General features: G+C 37.7%; 1 protein-coding gene across 1 annotated transcript in view; it reads right to left on the bottom strand.

Moving 5' to 3' along the window:
* Positions 1 to 14301, bottom strand: part of LOC102278578 (glycerophosphodiester phosphodiesterase domain-containing protein 4-like) — a 156758-nt gene extending 142457 nt beyond the window's left edge. Inside the window, exons 1-2 of the mRNA XM_070365017.1 lie at positions 14218 to 14301; positions 11607 to 11710 (exon numbers count right to left, since the gene is read on the bottom strand). Coding sequence (XP_070221118.1) covers positions 11607 to 11710; positions 14218 to 14301 — 188 coding nt within the window. The remainder of the gene's footprint in view (positions 1 to 11606; positions 11711 to 14217) is intronic.
* Positions 14302 to 19253: the final 4952 nt, after the last annotated feature.

The following is a 19253-nucleotide window of genomic DNA, read 5'->3' as shown; positions in this document are numbered from 1 at the left end:
ATGACTATTAACAACTTTGATGCTTTCAAACTGTGGTGCTGGAGAAGACTCTTCAGAGCCCCTTGGATAGAAAGGAGATCAAACCAGTCAATCCTAAATGAAATCAACTCTGAATATTCATTGGAAGGACTAATGCTGAAGCTGAAGTTCCAAGACTTTGGCCACCTGATGTGAAAAGCTAACTTATTAAAAAAGACCCTGATGCTAGGGAAGATTGAAGGCAGGAGGAGAAGGAGGCAACAGAGGATGATATGTTTGGATGGCATCACCAATTCAATGGACATGAGTCTGAGCAAATGCCAGGAGATACTGAAGGACAGGAAAGCCTGGCATGCTGCAGTCCATGGGTCAAAAAGAATTGGATACAACTGAACAACTGAACAACAAAATGAATGATTATATGCCAACAAACTGCACAATCTAGAAAAAAGGATAAATTTCTAGAAACATACAATCTACCAAGACTGAATCATGAAGAACTAGAAAATCTGATCAGAGTAAGATTTGAAGTAATGAGAAAGGACAGTGAATCAGTAATCAAAAACCTCCCCAAAAAAGGAAAGCACATGACCAATTATTTCACTGGTAGAATTTAAACATTTAAAGATGAATTAACATCAATTTTTCTCAAACTCTTAACAAAAGCTGAAGAGGAGAGAACACTCTCAAATTCATTTTAAAAACTTCTTTTTAAATGTTTAAAAAAGAAAAAACAAACATTTTTTACCAGCATTTCCATGATATAAAAGCCAGATAAGGAAAGAAAAGAAAACAAGGAAAGACAAGAAAAGAAACTACAAGGCCAAAATCTCTGATGAATATAGATGCAAGAATTGACAACAAATACTACAAGTCAAATATAACAGCACATTAAAAGAATCACACACTATGATCAAGTGGGATTTGTCCCTGTAATACAAGAATAGTTCTCTACACACAAATCAATATATGTCATCATCACATTAACATATAGAATGAAAGATTAAAATCATATTATCATTTCCACAGATGAAAAAATAGCATCTGACAAATTCAATCCCCATTCACGATTAAAAAAAAAAAAAACTCTCAGCAAACTGGGTATAGAAATCAATAAAATAAATGAAATAAAGTCACATATCACAAGCCCACACCTTACTCAATGATGAAAGTTAAGAGCTTTTCCTGTAAGATCAGGAGTAAGACAAGACCGTACACTTTCACCACTCCTATTCAACATAGTACTAGAAGTCCTAGTTAGAGCAATCAGGCAAAATAAGAGAAAGAAATAAAAGGCATCAGGATTGGAAAGAAGTAAAACCTTCTCTATGCGAAGATGAAATTTTATATAGAGCAAATATTAGAGACTCCATCAAAATACTGGAAAGATCCAATTAATTAAAGCTGAAGTTGCAGGATACACATATACAAAAATCTGTTGCATTTCTACACACTGATAACAAATACATAAAAAATTAAGATCAACAACCTTATTTACATAATCATTAACAAAAATAAAATACTTAAGAATAAATTTAATCAAGGACCTTAAAGAGCTATCCACTGAAAATTATAAGACATGAAATGAAAAGATACCTCATGTTCAACAACTGAAAGAATTAATATTGCTAAAATTTCCATACAACTGAAAGCAATCTATAGACTGGATGCAATCCCTATCAAAATTCCAATAGCACTTTTTATAGAAATAGAATAAACAATCCTAAAATTTGTATGGAACTACAAAAGATCCCAAATAGCCAAAGTAATACTGAGAAAAAAGAACTAAACTGGAGACATTACATTTTCTAATTTCAAACAATACTACAAAACTATAATAATTAAAAAAGTAGAGTATTGGCACAAAAACAAACACCAGATCAATGGGATGCCACAAAAAGCTGAGAAATAAACCCATGATTATACATGGTCTATTATTTTATGACAAAGGAGACAAGAACCAGGATATTCAATGAGGAAAGGACAGTCTCCCCAATAAACAGTGTTGAACAAACATGCAAAACAGTGAAACCAATATCTTACACCACATATGGAAATCAACTCAATATGCATTGAATTCTTGAACGTAAAACATCAAACCAAAGAACTCCTACAAGAAAATATAACCAGTAAGTTCCTCAATATCACCCTAGGTGATTTTTTTTTTTAATTTGACATCAAAAGCAAAAGGAATGAAAGCAAAAACAAATAAGGGTAAATACATCAAACTACTTCTCTGCAAACTACTCTGCATAGCAAAGCAAATGGGAGAAAATATTTACAAATCATATATCCGATTAACAGATTAATATCCAAAAACATATAAAGAGTTCATATAACTGAATATCAATTAAAATAATCCAATTTAAAAATAGAGAGGATTGGAATAGACATTTTTCCCAAGAAGACATGCAGGCCACAGGTATATAAAAAGGTATTCAACAACAACTAATCATCAGGAAAATGCAAATCAAAACAACAATTAGATATAACCTCATCTTTCTTAAAACAGTTACTACAAAAAAGACAAAACATAACAAGTGTTTGGAAGGATACGGACAAAAGGCAACCCCTGTGCACCACTGGCTGGAATGTAAATTGGTGCAGGCGCTTTGGAAACCAGTATGTAGGTTCCCCCCAAAAAATTAAAACAGAGCTATTATATAATTCAGGAATTCAGCTTCTCGGTATTTATGAAAAAACATTAACTTTAAAAGATGTATGCACCTCTATATTCACTGCAGCATCATTTACAATAGATTAAAAGAATTAGATCTGAAAGACAGAGTGCCTGAAGAACTATGGACTGAGGTTCGTACCACTCTACAGGAGGCGGTGACCAAAATCATCCCCAAGAAAAAGAAATGCAAGAAGGCAAAACGGTTGCCTGAGGAAGCCTTACAAATAGAAGAGAAAAGGACAGAAGTGAAAAACAAGGAGAAATGGAAAGATATACTGATCTGAAGGCAGAGTTCCAAAAAATAGCAGGAGAGACAAGAAAGTCTTCTTGTGTGAACAATGAAAAGAAATAGAGGAAAGAAATAGAATGGGAAAGACTAGAGACCTCTTCAAGAAAAGTGGAGATACCAAGGGAACATTTCATGGGCACAAAAGATGGCCACAATAAAGGACAGAAATACAAGGACCAAACAGAAGCAGAAGATATTAAGGATAGGTGGCAAGAATACACAGAGGAACTGTACAGACAAAGTCTTAAAGATCCAGATAACCATGATGGTGTGATCACTCACTTAGAGCCAGAAATCCTGGAGTGTGAGTTAAAGTGGGCCTTAGGAAGCATTACCACGAACAAAGCTAGGGGAGGTGACGGAATTCTAGGTGAGCTATTTCAAATCCTAAACAATGATGTTGTTAAAGTGCTGCAGTCAGTATATCAGCAAAGTTGGAAAACTCAGAAGTAGCTGCAGGACTAGAAAAGGTCATTTTTCATTTCAATCCTGAAGAAAGGCAATGCTAAAGAATGTTCAAATGACTGTACAATTGCATTCATTTCACATGCTAGCAAGGTAATGCTCAAAATCCTTCAAGCAAGGCTTCAACAGTATGTGAACCGAGAACAACACCTGGAACACCTGGAACAACTTCCAGATGTTCAAGCTGGATTTAGAAAAAGCAGAGGAACCAGAGATCAAATTGCTAACATGCGATGGATCAGAGACAAAGCAAGAGAACTCCAGAAAAACATCTACTTCTGCTTTATTGACTACACTAAAACCTTTGACGATGTGGATCACAACAAACTATGGAAAATGCTTAAAGAGATGGGAATACCAGACCACCTTACCTGCCTCCTAAGAAACCTGCATGCAGGTCAAGAAGCAACAGTTAGAACTGGACATGGAACAATGGACTGGTTCAAAACTGGGAAAGGAGTACATCAAGGATATATGTTTTCACCTGCTTATTTAACTTATATGCAGAGTATATTCTGAAAAATGCTGGCCTGGATAAAGCACAAGCTGGTATCACAATTGCCGGGAGAAACACCAACAACCTCAGACATGCAGACGACACCACCCTAACGGCAGAAACAGAAGATGAACTAAAAGGCCTCTTGATGAAAGTGAAAGAGGAAAGTGAAAAAGCTGGCTTAAAACTCAACATTCAAATAACTAGTATCATAGCATCTGGTCCCATCATTTCAGAGCAAACAGATGGGGGAAAAAGTGGAAACGGCGGCAGATTTTATTTTCTTGGGCTCCAAAATCACTGTGGACAATGACTGAAGCCATGAAATTAAAAGACGCTTGCTCCTTAGAAGGAAAGTTATGACAAACCTAGACAGCATATTAAAAAGCAAAGACATCACCTTTGACGACAAAGGTCTGTCTAGTCAAAGCTATAGTTTTTCCAGTAGTCATCTATGGATGTGAGAGTTGGACCATAAACAAGGCTGAGTGCAAAAGAATTGATGCTTTTGGACTGTAGTGCTGGAGAAGACTGTTGAGAGTCCTCTGGACAGCCAGGAGATCAAACCACTCAATCCTAAAGAAATCAACCTTGAATATTCATTGGAAAGACTGATGCTGAAACTGAAGCTCCCATACTTTGGCCACTTGATACAAGAGTCAACTCACTGGAAAATACCGATGCTGGGAAAGACTGAGAGCAGAAGGAGAAGGGGATGACAGAAGATGACATGGCTGGATGGCATCACTGACTTGATGGACATGAGTTTGAGCCAGCTCTGGGAGTTGATGATGGACAGGGAAGCTGGGCATGCTGCAGTCCATGGGGTCACAGAGAGTCAGACACGACTGAGTGACTGAACAATAATGATATAGATACAACCTAAGTATCCACTGAAAGATAAATGGACAAAGAATATGTTTCGTGTATATATAATAGAATATTCAGCCCTAAAAGAAAAGGAAATCTTGTTATTTGTGACAACCTGATGAACGCTTGAGTTTACTGTGATTAGTGAAATACGTCAAATAGAAAGATAAATACATTATGATCTCCTTTATATGTCAAATCTAAAAAACAAAAAAATAAGCTCATAGATAGAGCAGACTGGTGGCTGCCAGAGGTAAGGGTGGATGAAATGAGTGAAGGGAGTCAAACGGTACAAACTTCCAGTTATTAAATAAGTAAGTCATTACAATGAAACATATAGCATGGTAACTAGACTTGATAATATTGCATTGTATATTTGAAAATTGCTAAGAGAGTAGACATTAAAACTTCTCATCACAAAAAAAAGAATTGTAATTATGTGTGGTGATGGATGTTAAAAAGATTTATTGTTGTGATCATTTTACAACATATACAAATATCAAATTATTATGTTGTATCCACATAAAACTAGCAAAATATTACATCTCAATAAAACATTTTTTTAAATTATGGGAAGTTTTACTTTAAAAGAAAAAATTTTGTATCTCAAGTCCTGTGGAATAATTTAGAATGGATCCATAAGTGAAGACTGCCCGCAATCCCTCGCAGCATCAGGGTCTTTTCTAGTGAGTCAACTTTTCACACGAGGTAGCCAAAGTATTAGAGTTTCAGCTTCAGCATCAGTCCTTCCAATGAACACCCAGGACTGCTCTCCTTAAGAATGGACTGGTTGGATGTCCTTGCAGTCCAAGGGACTCTCAAAAGTCTTCTCCAACACCACAGTTCAAAAGCATCAATTCTTCACTGCTCAGCTTTCTTCACAATCCAACTCTCACATCCATACATGACCACTGGAAAAACCATAGCCTTGACTAGACAAACCTTTGTTGGCAAAGTAATGTCTCTGCTTTTGAATATGCTATCTAGGTTGGTCATAACTTTCCTTCCCAGGAGTAAGCGTCTTTTAATTTCATGGCTGCAGTCAGCATCTACAGTGATTTGGAGCCCAAAAAATAAAGTCTGACACTGTTTCCACTGTTTCTCCATCTATTTGCCATGAAGTGATGGGACCAGATGCCATGATCTTCGTCTTCTGAATGTGGAGCTTTAAGCCAACTTTTTCACTCTCCTCTTTCACTTTCATCAAGAAGCTTTTTAGTTCCTCTTCACTTTCTGCCATAAGGGTGGTATCATCAGCATATCTGAGGTTATTGATATTTCTCCCGGCCATCTTGATTCCAGCCTGTGCTTCCTCCAGCCCAGAGTTTCTCATGATATACTCTGCATATAAGTTAAGTAAGTAGGGTAACAATATATAGCCTTGACGTACTCCTTTTCCTATTTGGAACCAGTCTGTTGTTCCATGCCCAATTTGAACTGTTGCTTCCTGACCTGCATATAGGTTTCTCAAGAGGCAGATTAGGTGATCTGGTATTCCCACCTCTTCCAGAATTTTCCACAGTTTATTGTGATCCACACAGTCAAAGGCTTTGGCATAGTTGATAAAGCAGAAACAGATGTTTTTCATGCATAGACTGGCTCAATAAAAAGAAACAGTGTGGACCTAACAGAAGCAAAAGATATTAAGAAGAGGTGGCAAGAATACACAGAAGAACTGTACAAAAAAGATCTTCATGACCCAGTTAAACAAGATGGTGTGATCACTCACCTAGAGTCAGACATCCTGGAATGTGAAGTCAAGTGGGCCTTAGGAAACATCACTATGAACAAAGCTAGTGGAGGTGATGGAATTCCAGTGGAGCTATTTCAAATCCTAAAAGATGATGCTGTGAAAGTGCTGCACTCAATATGCCAGCAAATTTGGAAAGTCAGCAGTGGCAACAGGACTGGAAAAAGTCAGTTTTCATTCCAATCCCAAAGAAAGTAAATGCCAAAGAATGTTCAAACTACTGCACAACTGCAGTCATCTCACACGCTAGTAAAGTAATGCTCAAAATTCTCCAAGCCAGGCTTCAACAATACGTGAACTGTGAACTTTCAGATGTTCAAGCTGGTTGTAGAAAAGGGAGAGGAACCAGAGATCAAATTGCTAACACCCACTGGATCATCGAAAAAGCAAGAGAATTCCAGAAAAACATCTATTTCTGCTTTATTGACTATGCCAAAGCCTTTGACTGTGTGGGTCACAACAAACTGGAAAATTCTGAAAGAGATGGGAATACCAGACCACCTGAGCTGCCTCTTGATAAATGTGTATGCAGGTCAGGAAGCAACAGTTCGAACTGGGCATGGAACAACAGACTGGTTCCAAATAGGAAAAGGAGTATGTCAAGGCTATATATTGTCACCCTGCTTATTTAACTTATATGCAGAGTATATCATGAGAAACGCTGGACTGGGAGATGCATAAGTGGAATCAAGACTACGGGAGAAACATCAATAACCTCAGATATGCAGATGACACCACCCTTATGGCAGAAAGTGAAGAAGAACTAAAAAGATTCTTGATGAAAGTGAAAGAGGAGAGTGAAAAAATTGGCTTAAAGCTCAACATTCAGAAAACTAAGATTATGGCATCCAGTTCCATCACTTCATGGAAAATAGATGGGGAAACAGTGGAAACAGTGACAGACTTTATTTTGGGGGGCTCCAAAATCACTGCAGATGGTACTGGAGCCAAGAAATTGAAAGACATTTGCTCCTTGGAAGAAAAGTTATGACCAACCTAGACAGCATATTCAAAAGCAGAGACATTACTTTGCCAACAAAGGTCCATCTAGTCAAGGCTATGGTTTTTCCAGTAGTCATGGATGGATGTGAGAGTTGGTCTATAAAAAAACCTGAGGCCACCATCACCCTAATACCAAAACCTGATAAAGATCCCACAAAAAAAGAAAACTACAGGCCAATAGCACTGATGAACACAGATGCAAAAATCCTTAACAAAATTCTAGCAATCAGAATCCAACAACACATTAAAAAGGTTATACACCATGACCAAGTGGGCTTTATCCCAGGGATGCAAGGATTCTTCAATATCCACAAATCAATCAATGTAATACACATTAACAAATTGAAAAATAAAAACCATATGATTATCTCAATAGATGCAGAGAAAGCCTTTGACAAAATTCAACATCCATTTATGATAAAAACTCTCCAGAAAGCAGGAATAGAAGGAACATACCTCAACATAATAAAAGCTATATATGACAAACCCACAGCAAACATTATCCTCAATGGTGAAAAATTGAAAGCATTTCCTCTAAAGTCAGGAACAAGACAAGGGTGCCCACTTTCACCATTGCTATTCAACATAGTTTTGGAAGTTTTGGCCACAGCAATCAGAGCAGAAAAAGAAATAAAAGGAATCCACATTGGAAAAGAAGAAGTAAAACTCTCACTGTTTGCAGATGACATGATCCTCTACATAGAAAACCCTAAAGACTCCACCATAAAATTACTAGAACTAATCAATGACTATAGTAAAGTTTCAGGATATAAAATCAACACACAGAAATCCCTTGCATTCCTATACACTAATAATGAGAAAACAGAAAGAGAAATTAAGGAAACAATTCCATTCACCATTGCAACGGAAAGAATAAAATACTTAGGAAGACATCTACCTGAAGAAACTAAAGACCTATATATAGACAACTATAGAACACTGGTGAAAGAAATCAAAGAGGACACTAATAGATGGAGAAATATACCATGTTCATGGATTGGAAGAATCAATATAGTGAAAATGAGTATACTACCCAAAGCAATTTATAGATTCAATGCAATCCCTATCAAGCTACCAACAGTATTCTTCACAGAGCTAGAACAAATAATTTCACAATTTGTATGGAAATACAAAAAACCTCGAATAGCCAAAGCAATCTTGAGAAAGAAGAACGGAACTGGAGGAATCAACCTACCTGACTTCAGGCTCTACTACAAAGCCACAGTTATCAAGACAGTATGGTACTGGCACAAGGACAGAAATATAGATCAATGGAACAAAATAGAAAGCCCAGAGATAAATCCACGCACATATGGACACCTTATCTTTGACAAAGGAGGCAAGAATATACAATGGATTAAAGACAATCTCTTTAACAAGTGGTGCTGGGAAATCTGGTCAACCACTTGTAAAAGAATGAAACTAGAACACTTTCTAACACCATACACAAAAATAAACTCAAAATGGATTAAAGATCTAAACATAAGACCAGAAACTATAAAACTCCTAGAGGAGAACATAGGCAAAACACTCTCCGACATACATCACAGCAGGATCCTCTATGACCCACCTCCCAGAATATCGGAAATAAAAGCAAAAATAAACAAATGGGACCTAATTAACCTTAAAAGCTTCTGCACATCAAAGGAAACTATTAACAAGGTGAAAAGACAGCCTTCAGAATGGGAGAAAATAATAGCAAATGAAGCAACTGACAAACAACTAATCTCAAAAATATACAAGCAACTCCTCCAGCTCAACTCCAGAAAAATAAATGACCCAATCAAAAAATGGGCCAAAGAACTAAATAGACATTTCTCCAAAGAAGACATACAGATGGCTAACAAACACATGAAAAGATGCTCAACATCACTCATTATCAGAGAAATGCAAATCAAAACCACTATGAGGTACCATTTCATACCAGTCAGAATGGCTGCAATCCAAAAGTCTACAAATAATAAATGCTGGAGAGGTTGTGGAGAAAAGGGAACCCTCTTACACTGTTGGTGGGAATGCAAACTAGTACAGACACTATGGAGAACAGTGTGGAGATTCCTTAAAAAACTGGAAATAGAACTGCCTTATGATCCAGCAATCCTACTGCTGGGCATACACACTGAGGAAACCAGAAGGGAAAGAGACACGTGTACCCCAATGTTCATCGCAGCACTGTTTATAATAGCCAGGACATGGAAGCAACCTAGATGTCCATCAGCAGATGAATGGATAAGAAAGCTGTGGTACATATACACAATGGAGTATTACTCAGCCAATAAAAAGAATACATTTGAACCAGTTCTAATGAGGTGGATGAAACTGGTGCCTATTATACAGAGTGAAGCAAGCCAGAAAGAAAAACACCAGTACAGTATATTAACGCATATATATGGAATTTAGAAAGATGGTAACAATAACCCTGTGTACGAGACAGCAAAAGAGACACTGATGTATAGAACAGTCTTATGGACTCTGTGGGAGAGGGAGAGGGTGGGAAGATTTGGGAGAATGGCATTGAAACACGTAAAATATCATGTATGAAACGAGTTGCCAGTCCAGGTTCGATGCCCGATACTGGATGCTTGGGGCTAGTGCACTGGGACGACCCAGAGGGATGGTATGGGGAGGGAGGTGGGAGGAGGGTTCAGGATGGGGAACACAGATATACCTGTGGTGGATTCATTTTGATATTTGGCAAAACTAATACAATTATGTAAAGTTTAAAAATAAAATAAAATTTTAAAAAAAATAAAAATAAATAAAAATAAAATTAAAAAAAAAAAAAAAAAAACCTGAGCACTAAAGAATTGATGCTTTTAAACTGTGGTGTTGGAGAAGACTTTTGAGGGTCTCTTGGACTGCAAGGAGATCCAACCAGTCCATCCTAAAGGATACCAGTCCTGAGTGTTCATTGGAAGGACTGATGCTGAAGCTGAGACTCCAATACTTTGGCCACCTGATGCGAAGAACTGACTCATTTGAAAAGACCCTGATGCTGGGAAATATTGAAGGCAGGAGCTGAAGGGGACGACAGAGGATGAGATGGTTGGATGGCATCACCGACTCAATGAACATGAGTTTGAGTAAACTCTGGGTGTTGGTGATGGACAGGGAGGCCTGAGTGCTGCAGTCCATGGGATCACAAAGATATGACTGAGCAATTGAACTGCACTGAACAATAAAAAGTGGTTTAAGTAAGTGTATTAGAGTACTTTCATGTCAGGACATATTTTTAGACCATTTTGAATGATAGTCATTAAGAGTTTTAACAATCTGTCAAAATGTGTGTAACTATTTTAAGCAAAAAGGAAAAGCAAAATTGTATATCTGGCATGAGTATAATAATGTAAAAGTAAGCATAGAAAAAAAAAACTGGAAGTATATCAAGTGACTGTTACTGCAAAGTAAAACTAAGTTGAATTTTATATTTTCTACTTTGTATTTTTACATTTAAAATAAAAACCATGTACTACTTCTATAAAAAGGTATTCCATTTTTAAAAAGTCGCATACTCAAACACATCCCTTTTTCCCCCAAATATCAAATAATGGGTAAGATTTTCAACAATCAGTTCAGAAAAACTGAAAGAGCTAGGAGTAGTTCAGAGTAGGAATTGGGCTACAAAAGGTGCTGTCTCTGTCTCCAGAGTCTTCAGAAGCACAGTAGGGACAGAAGGAAGAAGCAGAGGCTGGAGGTGAGGCAGACACATCAGGGTTCATGGACAAAGATCATGAAGATGGACTGGTGTAGGCATCAGTAACCCAGACAAAAGGCTGAGAAGCAAGGTATCAGGGAGTCATCTGAATAGGACTGGGGGCACTGGAAGCACAGAGAAAGCTTCCCACTGAGCCAGATTTGGTCAAAGAGTGAGAATGAGCAGGGAAGGGAGGTACAGTAGCTGAGGGTGCTGAGCATCCTTACTCCTCCCCAGAGTTAGGCCTCCAATCCACCAGCTGCAAAAAATCCCTCCCTCTTATGTCACCAGATCTTTTCAGCCTGAAGTAAGATCCATGTGGCTATTAGACCAAAGAGCCCTTACACAAAAAGAAAAAAAAAAAAAAAAAGTGAAACTCACCAGTCAAAGCCATTGTATTCATTTGATGATTCTACCCACACGAACACCAAAAGCACAGACATGCAAAATGAAATGACCAGACATGGGTAAAATAATCGTTCTCTCTAGAAACAGAAAGAAGAGAGTATAATTAAGTTCCATTTACTCATGGTATCTCAGAAACATCTGCATACACTCATCAGAGGTCTGCATAGCTGTAGTGCATTACCCTCCCCAGGCTAGAGAGACCTCTATATTCTCTTATCCCTATGGAAGCTTGTATAAGCCTATTTATGACATTTATTACACTGAAATGCAATCATTTTTTTTCTGATGCAAATTTCTTCTTTGAGGAAAAGGAACTTTTGTTACAAATCTCTGTATTGCCAGTGTCTAGCACAGTTCCTTAAATGCAGCTGGCTCTTTGTAACCATCTGTTGAATTCATCCACCTCCTGTCTACCAAATGTTTGTTCAGTGATTCATTCACTGAGTAATTCATTCATTCATTATTCATCAGGTCATTTAGCCATTTATCTTCCCAGATTTGAGGAAGAGGAGACATAGGTGAGGGAATAAACTTTTTTTTTAGTAGTTTATCTTGCACAAATACAATGCCAGGGATTTCAAAAGCTACTTTCATTTTCTTCATTTCTCAATAGTTATATAAGGTATTGGTAACCTCATGTTGCAGAAGAGAGAACTAAGTCTCAGAGAAGTAAAAGTAATTCACTCAAGCCAATTCACACAGCCAAGAAGTATCAGATCCATTGCCCAGATCTGTGAGCCCAAAGCCAAGATGGAGGATATCTTTATGGAGAAGGTAACTCCCTGCACTGAAAATTATATCACAAGTCAACCAAATCAGAGGTTGTCAAACCCTTCCTGGGAACATTAGGTTTAATTTGCTACCTGAGTTATAATCCTGACATTTCTATATCACATGGATGAAAAATTCTGTTTCTTTGTGTCTTTCACACTGCCTGTATTCTGCAAAACATGGATTTAATAATCCCTGCCTTGTGCAAAATATGGGGTTACCGTGAAGTAAGAATTAAGAAATAAAATAGAAAACGTAGAGTATTGACAGACCCATTCTGATGAGAGACATTATAGGTATCAAGGCACTAAAACAACTTCTGCAGTGTAGGAAGCTGAAGAGAACAGCTTTTGACTCAGGTTATACTCACTCTCTACATAAAACATGTGTGGACTTTGATAAACATGTATCAGATAGTTACTCCCCTGCTTACAAGACTCCCAGATCTTACCACTATGCGAAAATATAATCCCAACTCCTTGCCATGACCCAAAGGTGCACACAATCAGGTCTTGTCCATCCCTGACCTCATCCCATTCTACACATCAACTCCATTTCTGAACTCCAGCCACGCTGGCTTTCTGTTTCTAGAATATGACCAGATCTGTTCCCACCTCAAGAGTTTCACAGTTCCTGGTCCCTCTTCCTGGAGTATTTTTGCCCCCAGATGTATATATGGCTGGCTCCACCTTTATATTTAAGAGATTGCTCAAGTGACATTGCTTCAAAGCAGTCTTCTCTAATCAGGTTCCCATCCACCTGACCCATTTTCCTATGTATTATCTTCAAAGCTCTTATCACTGTCTGAAACCATCTTTCTTCATTACTGTTTATTACCTAACTCATCCCACTAGAATGTCAGGTATAGGAAGGCCAGAGGCCTTAGTGGTCTTACTCACTTACACACATTCAATAAACTTGTTCTTGTTGAATAAACACATCTCCTTATTTTGATTCTCACTGTTGTCACTCTTGCTCAAAAATTAATAGGCTCCCCTCTGTTTACAGGACAAAGTTCAAATATTTTAGGCTGACATAAAGATGCTACATAATTAGATTAAAATATTCCTTTCCAATCTGATCACTTACCATTTATCATCTTACCTGCTCATAAATTCAATACTGTAAATTTGTTTTTCCCTAAACACATCGCTGTGCTTCTCTATCTCTGGACTTCTGACTACTGCATTTCCTCTACCCAGAATCCCCTATACCATCATTCCTGTAAGTGGAAGATGACTTCACAAGTCAGTGACTCCAAGAACAGTAAAATAACAGCTAACATTTATTTAGTGCTAACCATATGCCAAGCCCTGTTCTAAGTATTTACATATTTTATCTCTTCTTTCCTCCCAACAAACTCCATTGGTGGGCACTGCTGCTACCATCTCCATCATTCAAATGAGGAATCAATCACTAGAATGTTAGGTAACTGGCCAAGGTCCCACAGTGGTTAAGCACTAGTTTGGAGAAAATCAATGATGAAGTCATAAATTGAATCCAGCCAGCCCTTCCCAGAACACAAGGAATTTGTTCTTTTGCTATATGCTAGACTTCTTCCCCTGAGCATAAACAGGGCCTTGAGAATTGCCCAAGGACTTCGAAAATTGTATAGTTTAACTCCCTCTATAGAGAGGCTCAGAGATAGCATATAACCAGCCCTAAAGCAGAGCTGGAACAAGCACCAAAATGTACTCCCAGGCACTGGTCCAGGGACTTTTTCATTATACCACACTGCCTCCAATGCCACCTTTCCTAGGAAGCCTACCTTTTTCTTTCATTCAATGTCCTTTATAGTTCTGTTGTAACTTACTTCATCATTCCTAATAAATATTTGTTTCATCAATTCGCTGTTCTCCATTTTTACCATCACTTCACTAATCGAGGACACCAACATCTCTAACCTTGATTACTACCATTGCTTTTCTCTTTGAGGCAAAGACACCTTTCTGCATTACTCTCGTACTGTCTAATGCATCTTCCACATGATCCAATAATCGTTCCAAAACGTAGCTCAGAAAACAGTAATAGCTTAAAATCTTTAGGAACTCTCAATTCCCTACATGGAAGAAGTCAAATTCTTAAAACCACACTACATCTACCAACTCCCTCTCTACGTTCACTTCCCATCACTTATCCATTCATATCTTCTGCTCCACCTAAAATAAACCTCAGACCAAGCCTTTTGACTCCTCTCCAATACCATTTCTTTTGCCACCCTCTATTCTTTATCTCGGAGAAGGCAATGGCACCCCACTCCAGTACTTTTGCCTAGAAAATCCCATGGACAGAGGAGCCTGGTAGGCTGCAGTCCATGGGGTCGCTAGAGTTGGACACGACTGAGCGATTTCACCTTCACTTTTCACTTTCATGCATTGGAGAAGGAAATGGCAACCCACTCCAGTGTTCTTGCCTGGAGAATCCCAGGGACAGGGGAGCCTGGTGGACTGCCGTCTATGGGGTCGCACAGAGTCGGACACGACTGAAGCAACTTAGCAGCAGCAGCAGCATTCTTTATCTATCCAATTCTTAATCACATGTCACATTCTAAACAAAGTTATTTTTGGCTCCCTCCCTTGTAACATGGACACAGACGTGCATGCTTGGCTCCCTCCCTTGTAACAGGGACACAGATGTGCATGCATATGAATACACACACACACACACACAATTATACCATTTCTCTCAGTATACTGAAATTAAATGTTTACTTGTCTTTTCCTCCAGTAGACTGTGAATTCCTTGAGGAATTCACAATGCCAGAGGACTCGTGTTGTCCTCAGTCACTGGTACAGAAACTAAATAACTGGGGGGGAAAGATATATGGACTGAAGGACACTCATGCCTAATGGGAAGCCTCCCATTCCCACCACTTTCCTTAAGCTCCGCATGTCAGACAACAGAAATCAGTAATCCAACTGGACAGAATCCTGGACCCAGCTAGACCAAGTATATAATTAAGTGAACATACATAATACGGCTGTCCTTTTCTCACTTCAGTGTGCTCATCATTTCACCTTTTACATCACAGTGCCCACCACAGAGCCCCAAAATACGGTTTAAAGAAAGAAAGAGGTGCTCAATGAGGATATACCACATGCTACCACTCAGCCTTACCAGCGATCCTTCATTAGAGAAAATCAAATACTTGCCTGACCAGTAATAAAGGAGCACCTTATTTCCTGCTGGTTTTTGTTTTTCATAAGCACAGTTCCTTTGGGAAACTCACACTGAAGAGAGATTTAAAAATTCAACTATTCCTATACTCCACAGCCAAGAACATCTGACTGACCTAGATCTTACTTCTTCTTCCAGGTTCACTTAATAAAAGAAAAGATGAATAAGTGAATAACAGAATGACAAGAAATTAATAATAAAAGTGAAAGAAAACAAGCACATGTTTCAGGAAAATTAACTGTGGCCCCAGAATTGTGGCAGACCTTTAACAGAAGAGCTAGAGCCCCTGCCTAGTCCTGAAGACTTTAGTGAACCTGTATGAGGGTAGGAACCAGCCCATGTTCCCCAAATTAAAAAAATGTAGTTCAGCTTCTTCCCATCTCTCTGTACCAAAGAGCAGCACTGTCCATGTTTAAATTTCTTCTCCTGTTTGATTTTCCAGTGGCAGCTGTAGCAACCAATAATGGTAGTAACGAAGCATATGTGGTTGAAGATGTGTAAAATCCATGGAGTATCCTTTTTTTGTTTTCTTGTCTGGCTCTGAGGTTCAGTCTTGTTGGCCTTCATAGGCATGGTTCACCTTTTTGCTGTAATAACAAATAAAACAATCAGGATCTAGTAGTTTCTTTAAATGTTTCCTACCCTACCATTCTATAGAAAGTTCCATCAAAATAGATGGATTTAAAAAATTTTTTTATAATCTAGGATAATGCACTGGATTTGGTATAGAAGATGAAAGCTTCATCCTATCTCTCCCACTATCTAGTTGAGTGTTTGCTGCAGTCATTGCACCATTCAAAGTTTAGTTTTCCCAGCTCTAAAACAGGACCATGTTCTCTGCCCTAGCCAACTAACAGACACTGAAGGCATCAAATTCAATAATATGGAAAGTAGAAAAAAAATTTTAACTTTATTATGCTCTTGAAATAACCTGAAAACTTAGGCAACATGAAGGAGTTACACCAAAAACACAGTCTTTGACTAATAAGTGACTCAGACACACAGCTGCCTGCCCTTCATAATCCAGATGCTTTAAAAGACTGATAAAGAGAAAAACCTCAAAACTAGCTAGCAAAGAAGACATATTACATGTAGAGGAAAAAAGGTAAGAATGTCTTCTTAACATTCTTACAACAACAATGATTTCTCATTGAAAACAACACAAGCCAGAAGACATAGGAGCAACATCTGTAAAGAACTTAAAAAATGAAACAAGTTAACCTGGAATTCAGAACTCAGCAAAAACATAAAAAATGAATGTAAAATAAAAACCTTTTCAGATATTTGAAACAATAAGAATTAATCAATAAGTGATTTATACTATGAGAAATTTTAAAGAAAGGCATTGAGTATGAAGGGGAAAAGTACCTGGTGGGAATCCACATCTACATAAAGGAATAAAGTACACTGAAAATATTAAATATATCAATGGATATAAAATACTGTTTTTCTTATTTTAAAAATTACTTCAGAATTTAATAAACTATTTGAAGCAGAAGCAAAAAAAAAAAAAACAATGACTATTGTAGCTTATAACAACTATAAAAGTAAAATGTATGACAATGGTTCCAAGGCCAGGAGCAGAAAATGAAACTACATTGCTGTATAGTTCTCATACTATATATAAAGTGGTGCAGTATTACTTGAAAATAGATTCTAATATGTGAAAAAAAAGTATGCTATAAACTTTAAAGTGATCTCTGGAAAAAGGTGTACATACATAATAAGTCAAATAGGAGATGAGATGAAATCATAAATCATCAATCCAAGAGAAAAAAAAAAGATAAATAGAACAAGAGAACAAACAGGGAGCAAATAGTAAATGCCAGATTTAAGCCTAAATACATCAGTGTGTGTTAGTCACGCAGTCGTATCTGACTCTTTGCAACCCCATGAACTGTATACTCTTCTGTCCATGGAACCCCACCAGGCTCTTCTGTCCATGGAATTCTCCAGGCAAGAATACTAGAGTGGCTTGCCATTTCCTTCTCCAAAATACAGCAGTAACTCCTTTCAATGCAAATGAACTAAATGCTCCATTTTAAAAAACAACAAAATTGACTAACTGGATTAAGAGAACAAACAACAACAAGCTCCTTACAAGAGTTTGGTTTGTTAAGATAGATTTAGAAAAAAAATGGAGAAAGACAGTCCAGTACTTAGGACTCTATGCTCTCACTGCCAAGGGCCTGGGTTCAAACTCTGGTCAGGGAACTAAGATCCCACAAGCTGCACTGTGCAGCACAAAAACAGGAAAAAAGAAAAAGGTACACCTTGTACATATATCAGTGTTCAACTACCAGGATAATGCCATCGACTAAGCATGGACAAAACTTCAATCACATATAACAAAAAGCTTCTACTACTCACACATCTGAGCTGATCTGCTATCCATTCTGCTGATCTAGACTGGCCTCAGCCATTATGACCAGACAACTCTGCTCCATGTGTCACTCAACCAGGCTGACCTGAGTATGTTTTCATGGTGATGGAAGTCATCCAAGAGAGCAAGTCTCAGTATGCAAGCCCATTTCAAGCTTCTGTGTCAAGGGATGTCTTGAAGTCAAACTCAGCTCATGGTAGAGGGCACAGTAAAGTTGCATGGCAAAGGGTGTGAACACAAGGGTATAACTAAAGGAAGGATGAAAACTGAAGTCAAAGGATATAATCTACCTCACTATATTATCATTAAATCAAAAAACTTTGAGGCAAAAGCATTAGCAGAGACAAAGAGGGACATGTATAACGATGAAGAAATATTTTTAAACGTTTGTGGGCACCTAATTACATAGCCTCTGAAGGAGAAATAGACAAATCCACAACCACGGTAGGAAATTTAGCACACTTCTCTCAATAAATGATATAATAAGCAGATAAAAAAATTGTAAGGATACAGAAGATGTTAACAACTTAATAAACTAGTTTTAACTAACATTTATAAAACACTGTACTCAATGACTGCAGAGTTTTATGTTCAAGCAAAAATGGAACATTTATCAAAAAACACAATTAAGCCAGAAATCAGTAAGAAAGAGACCTAGAAAATCCCACACTTGGGAATTAAACACCATATTTGTAAAAACCCATGGGCCAAAGGAAAATGACCGCAACTGAACTCAGAAAACAGTCTGAACTGGTTGATGAACTTATATGAACTTGGTGTGACTACCGTGTCCTAGAAAGATGTCAACAAAAGTTCTGTGTCTGGGAGGAAGGTAAGCTGCTTGAATACTAAATAAAAGGCAACATTTAAAGCAGAATAATTACCATAACCATTTTCCATATGTACAGATCTCTAACTTTGTGTATATCAGCCAGAGTAGCCAAGTTCATATGAAAATCAATAATATTTAAGGAAAGATCAATAAATATTGTTTCCCTTGCAGCTCCTTCTAAGATTTCCAAACCCATGTATTCAACAGCCTACTGAAATCTCCACTTAAATTTCTTACAAGCATTTCAAAACTAACATGTCCAACACTGAATCCTTGACTTTCCCTCCCAAACCTATTCCTCCTGAAGTCTGTCCCCTTTCAGTAAATGACGCCACTCTTCACCTCCTTGCCTGAGCCAAAAAGGATTGAGATACCAGAAAAACTCACCCTCACCCCATAAAAACTAGAAAACTGGAAACATATATATATAACTACTATAAGAGGTCGAAAAGGCAGC

This window comes from Bos mutus, chromosome 29, assembly GCF_027580195.1.
Source record: "Bos mutus isolate GX-2022 chromosome 29, NWIPB_WYAK_1.1, whole genome shotgun sequence".
NCBI lineage: Eukaryota > Metazoa > Chordata > Mammalia > Artiodactyla > Bovidae > Bos > Bos mutus.
This window is presented reverse-complemented; position numbering and strand designations above follow the sequence as displayed.